General features: G+C 36.0%; 1 protein-coding gene across 2 annotated transcripts; it reads right to left on the bottom strand.

Moving 5' to 3' along the window:
- Positions 1–796: 796 nt before the first annotated feature.
- On the bottom strand, positions 797–10,145 carry LOC117407368 (potassium/sodium hyperpolarization-activated cyclic nucleotide-gated channel 1-like). 2 transcript variants are annotated; one of them, XM_059029113.1, is made up of 11 exons: positions 9,644–10,145; positions 7,373–7,565; positions 6,505–6,612; positions 6,284–6,421; positions 5,096–5,257; positions 4,873–4,966; positions 3,783–3,910; positions 3,310–3,456; positions 2,920–3,160; positions 1,897–2,064; positions 797–1,804 (listed from the first exon to the last, which is right to left on the bottom strand). In XM_059029113.1, the coding sequence occupies exons 1-11, from the start codon at positions 10,027–10,029 to the stop codon at positions 1,725–1,727; spliced, it is 1,845 nt and encodes a 614-aa protein (XP_058885096.1). In that variant the 5' UTR covers positions 10,030–10,145; the 3' UTR covers positions 797–1,724. The 2 variants fall into 2 exon arrangements, with proteins under 2 accessions (XP_058885096.1, XP_058885097.1); XM_059029114.1 differs by lacking the exon at positions 1,897–2,064.
- Between the last annotated feature and the right edge of the window lie 858 nt (positions 10,146–11,003).

Raw genomic sequence — 11,003 nt, 5'->3', positions numbered from 1 at the left:
TAACCACATCTCAATTGAAACTAATGTTTTACTTATTATTATTTATTTCTTAGCAGACGCCCTTATCCAGGGCGACTTACAATTGTTACAACATATCACATTATACATTATTTCACAGATATCACATTATTTTTACATACAATTACCCATTTATACAGTTGGGTTATTACTGGAGCAATCTAGGTAAAGTACTTTGCTCAAGGGTACAACAGCAGTGCCCCCCACTGGGGATTGAACCCACAACCCTCCGGTCAAGAGTCCAGAGCCCTAACCACTACTCCACACTGCTACTTATTCTCTTGAACACAAGTTGCCCAATTATTGATTAATGCTGGATATTCCTATTACCCATATATTTGTAGATAGCTGGTACTTCATACAGTCACAATCATGCTTCATTGTGACAACAGAGTACCTGGCCTTCATTACCAGCCACCTGCCTTTGTCCCCTGCTCCTCCTGTTCCGTTTCTAAACAAAACATTCCACAGGTGGTGACTAGGTGCATGACCTCTTGCAAAAGGGCAGCGAGGTCACTTTATATATTATCCATTTGTGAGTCTAGAACTTTGCACTGTAGGATATCCCTTTACATGTGTGTTCTGTAGACATTCAATAATACAATGTTTCCAATCACAGGGAACAATAATTAAAAAAACAAACACACACACACACACACACACACATATATATATATATATATATATATATATATATATATATATATATATATATATATATATATATATATATAAATATATAGAAACATTTGTATTTCTACAAAAATCACCCCTGGGTTCCTAGATAAACTTATTTTAGAATGGCTTTAACCTTGTGTACATTTTACAGCAGTTAAATGTTTGCATACAGTGACATTGATAATACTCACACATCACAAGCATAAACACTAAAGAAAAATTTGAAAAAATTTGTCTTTCTAATAGCTTGAAAACTGATGGTATGCTGATTCTGTATATTTATCAGCATTTTCGGATTTCATTGGAACGCTTTGAATGTGAATAAGCAGGGTTAATTTGTGCCGGATCGCATCTGATCACAGATCCGGTACCTTTTTTCTCTGACAGGCGATAATATAGTTTACAAATGATGAACCATATGAAAAAAAGTCTGTATATACATAACATGTACCATAAAAAAAAATGCTTTCCTGAATTGAATGACAAAAGTGTACTGTAACAATATATTTTAGGATGCAACATTTAGGAGTAAGAAAATTAATATTTTTAATTACAGCCACCAAAAAACAATCGTTCTTAATAGCAACAGTGTCGTCGCTCCTGTTGATCAGATTAGTCGGCCCGTCACTGGTATTGTTCAAACCTGAAGATTATGTTACAACATGACTAGGCAAAGGTCAGCATGCAGCAATATGGCACAAAACTCCAATCCACAAGCAGATGAGAACTTGAAACATATGTGGACACTACTGCAAATCAAGGTCAGTATATTAGGTCTAGAAACAAAAATGCTACCGCTGGGAATAAAGATTGCATAACACTCAAGGAAAACATGTTTTATTGATGTATAATCTTATTTTTGAAAGTTAAAATAAAAACACTACATACACCCCTCTGACATGTTCCTGCAAATGTCAAGAGTGCATTATACAAAGCAGTTTCACAAGCACCTTAATGTGTACTCATCTGTACAGCTTCCCACCCAAAGCTCAATAAGAAATCCCTCCCTTAAATACTGTAGATTCTCTCTAAACCCCCAAAGTGCTAGTTTCCTTAATCTTGTCAGTTCCATTTTCTGAAAGAGGTGTCTGCTTTTGGTCCTTCAAGTCTGCAAATATAAAAGGGACACACAAGTTAACTTTTTAGGCTTGGAATTAAAATTAGGGCACAGAGATTAGTGAGGTCTTCTGGACTCTTTACCCTGTAAAGTCCACAATCTTTGGGATGCTGTCCTTAACATTTCCTCTTTTATTTCCGGAAAGTCTTTCAGCACCTCATTAAACTTCTCAGCAGTGAGTGAGAAAAGATTGCAAAGAGTCAAAGCTTGTACTGATGCAGTCCGTCTGCACTTGGTGAGCAAGCAGATCTCTGAAAATACATAACAAATTCACCAGCAATAACAAAATGTATATTTAATTTACTTAACAAGTTCACATGCACTGCCCGTGAAGGCAAATGACATGTAACTTTGGTTTTATTTTGTTTGTGTTTTATTTTATTTTTACCACCACAACTATCACAAGCATATATATAAATGGAAACATAAGAAATTGACTAAATGGGAACTAAAAGGGGGTTTTGTCTAACTTGGCACTAATGATTATGCTCATACTTTTCAGAGGAGGCTGTGTGGTCCAGTGGTTAAAGAAAAGGGCTTGTAACCAGGAGGTCCCTGGTTCAAATCCCACCTCAGCCACTGACTCATTGTGTGACCCTAAGCAAATCACTTAACATTCTTGTGCTCTGTCTTTCAGGTGAGATGTAATTGTAAGTGACTCTGCAGCTGATGCATAGTTCACACACCCTAGTCTCTGTAAATCCCCTTGGATAAAGGTGTCTACTAAATAAACAAATAATAACTTTTAAATCAATATAAGTTTTTCAAGGTCATAGGCTTTTATAGAAAATAACAACCAAACACACAGACACCCATTCAAGAAAATGTATTTAAAAAGTAGGTCAACTTTTTATTCTTTTGTATGCTAGTATGCTCTTCGCTTGGTCTCGCATGGGGGCACTGAGATAATGAGATGATATTGCTCTGCGTTACAAAATGCTTTTGAAAATAGTATTTGAAGCAAAGGTCTGAAAATTGAAGGTGCAAAATTAACTCATGAGCAAAACAATTGAAAATTGGCCTGGATGTGCTTTGTAAGCTTCCACACACAAACAATGCCTAAGCTATTTATTAAGATTTTTTTTTTTCAAATTCTAGTTACAAACCTCCAAAGTAATCTCCATCAGCCAGTTCCGTGCAGAATTTCTGCTCAGTCTTTACCATGACTCTTCCATGCTCTATGAAGAACATGCGGTCTCCTGCAGCCTTCTCTTGAATAATAATGTCTCCTTCCTGGAAAACCTCACGCTGCAGTTTTAAGAGCACAGCATTTATGAAGTTTATGTCACGACCTTGGAACATGGGTACAGTCTTCACCAGGTCTGTGCACAGGTTGCCCAGAATCTCCTGAAAATAAAGCAGGATCCATATAATTCAAGATCAATAGTTGTTTCTTATTTTTGTAACATTAACATGGAATTGTCCTCTTAGGAATTAATTGAAGACTATTAAAGTAAACAAGCAAAAACTTAAAAAGTTTAAACTTGCACACCTACCACTTTCAAGGATTCCGAGAGCACATTTAGAATCGCTCTCTCATCAAACCACTTTCCTTGGTATCGGGCCTGGTAATAAGTGGAGATCCGACTACGCAAATTCTTTGGCAGTTTCCGGTATGACATGTAATCTTCAAGGTGATTAAACTAGAGAGCAGGGAGTAAGCAGGCAGAAAGAGTTCACATACATATAAATGTACTATGTTACTAAAATGTTTCAATAAATCTCAGTGGTTCCAGGTTCTGCTGATCCAATGTTGTATTTTAGTAAATGTCTCCACATGAGTTAAATTAACTGATGGCTATAGCCTATATCACTGCCCAGTCTTTGATGTCCTCATTCCAGAATTACGTGATTATACCGCTGATGGCCTTCAAATATCATGCATTTAAATATACAATATAAATGTCACCACCCCTGTACAATGTGATACTTGAAGCCAGCAATGTTTCCACTAATTGTAGAAATGTACTTTGCTTCTGTAGGCTTTTGATGCTGCATCAACATTTGTCATCATTGCTGCCACATTGGCAACCATCATGGTGTACATCAGTGCTCCTGAAACCATACTTGTCATGACGACCCACAATTCAGCTTCACCTACAGGAATAAAAGAAAAATAATGTCAGTAAAAACCTGTATATCCTCAGAGAAATAAGTACAGATTCAGTACATACTGTGATAAGTCTCAATAAGGGCTCTCACAGCATAGCACAGACTGAAGAAAAATGACACAGATATGACCAGGGAAGGCACAGCTCCACTCATCAGTTCAGCTCAGCTCAGCTCAGCCAGGACATGCAGAAGCATTCTTTTGATAGTAAGGATTTGTTTGGTATGAACCTTTTATTTTGGCCCCCTGTGCCTTGTTTCTTTGTTTTGTTTATTCTGTTTTTGGAAATAAGCGTGCACAACAGAGCTCTCACTGCAGCTTTCCAGCTACTGAGTCTCATTTTGGACGCTATCCTGCTACAGTAAACAAGAAGGATCTCCCACCATGTTGTATGTTTTTGTGAATTATACATTTAAACAACAAGAACTGTAATAAAGCCTGTCAAATGTATTGAAAAATAAGCAAGGGTGTTGTTTTTAAGTGTTAACATTTAAATATTAACAAACCTATACTGCAAAGATAAATAAACAGCATTTGTTTGTATTTTTAACATTTTAATTATTTTACAGATATTAAAATGAGGCATTTAAACTACGTAGTTGCAAAACAATAGCTGCTGAAAGTAAAAATCATCACCCTCATTTACATAACTCAACCCAAACTCTGGTCATCTGCTTGTGCATTTGATGCAACCCTTGCTAATTATCTTCCAGTAGTCTTGGTAAAAAAAAAGAAATCCTTTTTTTGTTCAAAGTAATTTTACTTGTTACCTTCATTTACAGTATAGAAATGTGAGCAGCAATTCCAGTTGCCAGAAACCTCATGTGTTATTTAAAGTTAAAGCTTTGTGGATAGGACCTAACATTTTCAGTAAAACTATGAATGCTGGACAACAGGGGCCTGCTAAAAGAGCACTACATCTGAAGATCATTCAGTCTGCTAAGGTTACCTGTTGGAGGGTCAGCTGAGCCGTATCCTACCCCAATCATATGTGAAAGTGCACGAAATACTCCAAATGAATACTTCTCGATCCATGGAGCATGCTGGTAAATATAAATACGTACACAATGAGTATAACATAGCCAACAGGAAAAGCAAAAACCAGGTCAGGAACAAAACAGGGTTTAAGGACATGAGATAATCTTTGGATCCAAAAAAAAACCCCACCTTACCGTGAGGTTTTCTCGAACAACCCAGCAATCCTCAGGAAAGTCTTGCAAAGAGGGAATAAAGTACTGGATACAGCCATTCCAGTGGCAAAGCAAGAGGATCATTGCAAACAGACAGATAATTCGAATAAACAATCTCACTGCTTCCATGTTAGAATTTGCAACCTGACAAGACAGAAAACGGATTAATCTCAAAACAAAAAAACTTTTTATTTTCTAAATCGACTACAAAACATACAATATCATTTGAAAGTAATTTAGAACATCTGCCAAAAAAAACAAAACATTGCACTAATAGGACATCCCTTGTTGACTATAATAATTGAAAAATATAAAACAGTTTACTTGTGGGAGACCATAATTTCACAAAAGGTTAATTGTAAACTATGATTATTTCACTCACATACTAACTATTAAAGTTATTATCCTTTAAAAATGGTCTAAAACTTATGACGCAAATGGAAACATGACAATCCTCCACTGATATGTTTTGTACACTCTTAGACATTGATCGATTAAATGGTGCCGTATTAAGAAGAGACCTTTGAGGTCATGAAAGCTTGTGATTAATTATTGTTTAGTTAGTCCAATAAAAGGTATCATATTGCCTTCTCTGTATACTCTTTAGAGAAAGTGAGCATTTTTTATCCTTAATCCTTATTGTTCTCCAGAATATCTTATTATCCCCTGCTGGAAATGCATAGTTTATGTACATATTTTTGAGAACTGCTGATCCAATCAAAATGAAATTTGCCATGGACATTTTTTAACACAGCTTATTGAGGGTATCGGTTTCTGTGGATATCAGGAGGTGCCACAGGTCCTTTTGTCTTTACTTATGTATGTATGTCACACTTGCATTTTAACATAAATAACAGAGTTATAAGTGAACACATGTTATTGAATTTTACACATTTTATTGGATTTATATAGGAGTTGAACTAATTCAATCTTTCAAGATCACCACTTAGAATAGATCTATTTCTTATCAAATCCATTTTTACCTGCTGTTGAGGCTTACGGTCTGTGGTCTTGAAAGATTGTATATGTTTTTAATCTTTTGTGTTGGTCAAATAAAAGGTATTAACTTCAACATTGTTTCCTCTTTTTCATCTCTGAACAATATAACTAACACTACAATTTACACATATACCATAGATTAGTGAGAGTACCATTTCAAATTGTACTTACTTGTTCCCATTCACTGAAAAACCTCACCAGGCGGGAGACTCGGAGAAGTCGTATTAAGCTAAAGATTCTTGCAAAGAGGACAACTCGCACCAATTTGGAGGCAGTATAGGTTGTTGTGCTTTGATCTTCTTCCAGTTCCTGAAAAAACAGGTATTAAAAAAACGTGATATCTATTGGTAATTAATGCAATGAATGCAATAAGCAAAACCATTTTTTTTTACCTTTACAATGAGTATAACATAGTCGACAGGAAAAGCAGAAATCAGGTCAAGAACAAACCAGGATTTAAGGTAATGACATGCGATCAGCTTTGGATCCAAAAGAACCACCTAAAGTTAAAGGAAAACAGGTGATTGTGTGGGAGAATGTTTCCTTTGATTTTTTTTTACTGCTTGACTTACTACGTATTTTGAGCACTGTACTGCAATTTTATTATTAACATTTAACACAATTATTAACAGTATTATTAACAATTTAACACAATTAAAATTAAAACTAGCATTAAAGTTAATATAACATCAGGTCAAAAAGAAAGATTATCACTTTTTGTTTATTTGCATAATAAATAATTGGAATAAATCCATTTGAAAATGCGGTTGTGGTCTTATGAGAACCGGCAATGATGGAGTTGTACTATTTTACCATAGTCGTGCCAGTTCCTATGCATGAAACTTTTCTATACTGTTGTTATTATTATTATTTATTTCTTAGCAGACGCCCTTATCCAGGGCGACTTACAATTGTTACAAGATATCACATTATTTTTACATACAATTACATTATTTTTACACATTATTTTTACATACAATTGCCCATTTATACAGTTGGGTTTTTACTGGAGCAATCTAGGTAAAGTACCTTGCTCAAGGGTACAGCAGCAGTGTCCCCCCACCTGGCATTGAACCCACGACCCTCCGATCAAGAGTCCAGAGCCCTAACCACTACTCCACACTGCTGCCCCATTTGAAAATAAGTGTTATATAATCATAAAAGTGTTCCACACTGCTGTTAAAGAAGTGGAACACTTTTATGACTATTTAACACTTATGAGTTTGTGAACAGAGACCCTAAAACAGCATGAACTCCTACCTCACTGTCTTCAGTTATGACACCCATCCTGAAGTTTATAGCGATATCAAGTAGAAAGAGAGTGTCTGAACATAAGTTAAATATCACCATACGAAACTCTTCTGTATGCTCTCCTTCTAAAAATGCTAGTTCCATGGGGATTGCAATTAGGTTTATGAATGTTATGAACACCATGAACATGATGTAGTAATTCCTGTAAAATAAAATAAAATAAAAAGAAATATTATTTTGTACCGGCACTTGATTTCAAATATTGTTATGTAAATGAGATCCGATATTTAATTAAAAATGGTTTGGCCTTCTGTTAAAAGCAATTAGCAAGAACAGTACATTACATTTCAAATAGAAATGAAAAAATGCATGTTGGAAGGGGCTGTCATGTGTTTATCATTTGGTAATGCCAGCTGAATCTTTTTATATCCTCATTAGAAAAATGAGATGAAGTCTGATAAATGATGGTGCTGTCTTTGAATGGGCCAGCATTCCAGGAAGGCTTTCAACCTGTCACAGACACCTCTGTATCAATGCTCAAAGCACTAGATAACTATTAGTTTTGATATCAAGCCATTGCGTTTGTAACCAGCGCCTGGTTACAGACGGAATATTTACACCTTGAGCGTTAAACCCCAAATTTATCCAGTTACTGCACAAACATGAAAGTGTTGCAAACATGAAATAATCCAGCAGCATCCCATGGTAACATCGGGGGTGGTTACACATGGCCAGTGCCTTGCTCTGGCTGGTATTTAAAAATTTCGGGGCGTCTGTAAATATCAGGTCTGGGGTCAATTAATTATAATTACAATTACAGCATAATTGTTTGCTGAAATTGCAATTACAATTATGCTGCAGTAATTGCAATTATAATATAATTACACTAAAAAGTTATATAAATAGCTACACACATTAACATGTTTACTTTGTTTATTCTACGGAACAGTAACCACAGGCACAAATACAGACACATACTACCAGTATATAATGTGTTTTCAAACAAATGGGGTCAGTAAAAGTGGTTGAAAATACGAGAAGAATGATCGCTCAATGTAAAAAGGAGGCAGTGTGGTCCAGTGGTTAAAGAAACAGCCTTGTAACCAGGAGGTCCCCGGTTCAAATCCCACCTCAGCCACTGACTCATTGTGTGACCCTGAACAAGTCACTTCACCTCCTTGTGCTCCGTCTTTCGGGTGAGACGTAATTGTAAGTGACTCTACAGGTGATGCATAGTTCACACCCTAGTCTCTGTAAGTCGCCTTGGATAAAGGCGTCTGCTAAATAACAAATAATAATAATAATAATAAAACACAACATGGAACTCTGAATGATTATGCTTGGAAAGGTGTGTAATTAATCAATTACATGCTGATGTTCAACTACAATTACATTGTAATTGCAATTATTTGTAGCCATTTAAAACCAATGTAAGAAATCCATTACAAACCTATACCGTCAATCTTGCTGATATACTGTATTACTAAACATAACGATTCAGTATTATCAACCAATCAGCTTTCAGCTAGCCTGCTGGGACGTCACCGCATCACCTGTGAATCCAATTTTAAATCAATTGGGAGCAAGTACCGGCTTTTTCATTTTGACTTGCTGTATTTTAAAGCTTAGTTCACATCTATCTGACCTTAACTACCAAACAAATACACAATTGGTCAAAATGTATTTTATTATACACCAAAACCATCCAATCCATACTTTGCACCGATGAAAGCAAACAACCCTGTTACCTGCAACTCCCGAGTCAGCCAATCACAGTCTGTCATAGCTCGACTGGCGCAGAACTCCAGTCACAGTCACCTACACCGTACAGCTTCATCGACGAGCACTACCGCTTCATTATAAACATAACCTTACGGTTATACTACCACAGCCACATATTAAACTTAGATTACATAAGAATTAGACTAAATGTATGTGCAATGGTTCAGTTCAAATCCAACACCAAATTCAACCGACTGCCCGATGCTGAGCTCTCATATGTCTCATATGTCACACTTGGCCAGCTGAAACACTTATCATCAGTAAATATTTTTTAATTTATAATTTTGGTTTATAATAGCACTAATCTATTATCAAATTCAACTGATCAGCACAAAAACATAACTGATTACCATACACGTTTGTTATGAGTTTACAATTCCAGCAATATGCGTGAGTCACTGTAACTCCCTTGGGAATAATGGAAACCTACAGTAAGGCCACTGAAAGACTCACAACAACACACGCATTCAGAAGCCTGCTGCCAACTCTGTTTCTTACCTAATTGGGCTAAAAGGGTGGATAATATAAACACCGGCCGCCTCCTGTCTTGCACATTCATTTTGCAGAGCTGTGACACTACCATACACGTACAGGGAATGCTTGGTAAGTTGTGGGAAGAAAAGTCTTCTCCAACGGGATTGCTTAGATAGTCCCATGTTGATGTCTGTTACCGACCCAGGAACATTATTCAGTTCTTCCTCCAACTCCAAGTCATGTTCTACCATGTCAGGGGCCGAGGCTGTACTCGTCGTCGAACTCGGATTAACTTCCTTTTTCTCCGGACCAAATATATAGTTAACCAGTCGTTGGTAAGTAGTGGGGTTATTATAAACATCACTACAACCAACCGCTTCAGTAGTTGCCTTTTCAAGATCTGATTCCATCCCGATGCTGTGTTAATATTACATACAAAGATTCAGCAGCAAAGTGCTCTTCTGTGTAGTAATATGTACGTCCAGTTTAGATAGGATGTCGTTCGTTCGTTGTGAAGACGACTGCGCGTGGCAGTCGAAGGCATTCTGAAATTCTCTGACCAAGGAGCCTGGCGGTGTATCAACTACCTCTATAAATACATGATATTGTGCGTATGGATACAAGCTGGCATGGACTGAATTAAAATACACAACAATTGAGAGGCTTCCGATGACATAAACAGTCACCTGAAACCAACATAAAGTATTACTAACTGTAACGTGTTTTAACTTTTCAAAAAATATAAAATGCCATGTTATCATTAAAAGGGACTACAGCAGCCTACTCTACCAGGGTTAAAATGCAGAACCAGCGATCCTTTATTTGAATTTTTTTACTATTATTATTTTTCAAAGTTCTTTTTTGCTTGTTTTCAGCAAGACGTATTTTCTCTCGTGATAAAATGTGTCCACAAAAAAGAAAAAAAACCTATTAATCAAACTTTAAGTCTATAGCTAAAGTTAATATAATAGCCATTGTATTGTTGTACATTACAGCCTAGAGAAGTGTACTCTAAACAAAAGCCTAGTACAAGTGTTTCATGTTTTTTTTTTGTTATTTATTTCATTGTTTGCTTTCCAGTCCATAACTTTAAACTTTCAGACGTAACATTTTTAGTTGTACTAAAAAACAAACAAACAAGCATACATTAAGAAAAACGTTTTAAACAATAGACTTCATCAATGTTTGTTATGTTATATCATAACAAAAGGACATTAGAAAAATATTTGTTGGTAAATTTCTTATTAATGCCACAATTTAACGTTTGTATTAATTAATACATAATAATATAAAAGAAGAGGAGAACCAGTTCAATAATCTGCAAAACAAGGAGAACGGTTATTGTTTCTCCATGGGATGGATCTCTATCCAGTTGGTACTGACA

This window comes from Acipenser ruthenus, chromosome 8 (genome assembly GCF_902713425.1).
Source record: "Acipenser ruthenus chromosome 8, fAciRut3.2 maternal haplotype, whole genome shotgun sequence".
Taxonomy (NCBI): Eukaryota; Metazoa; Chordata; class Actinopteri; order Acipenseriformes; family Acipenseridae; genus Acipenser; species Acipenser ruthenus.
The sequence above is the reverse complement of the archived record's forward strand: the minus strand, read 5'-3'. Positions and strand labels throughout refer to the sequence as shown.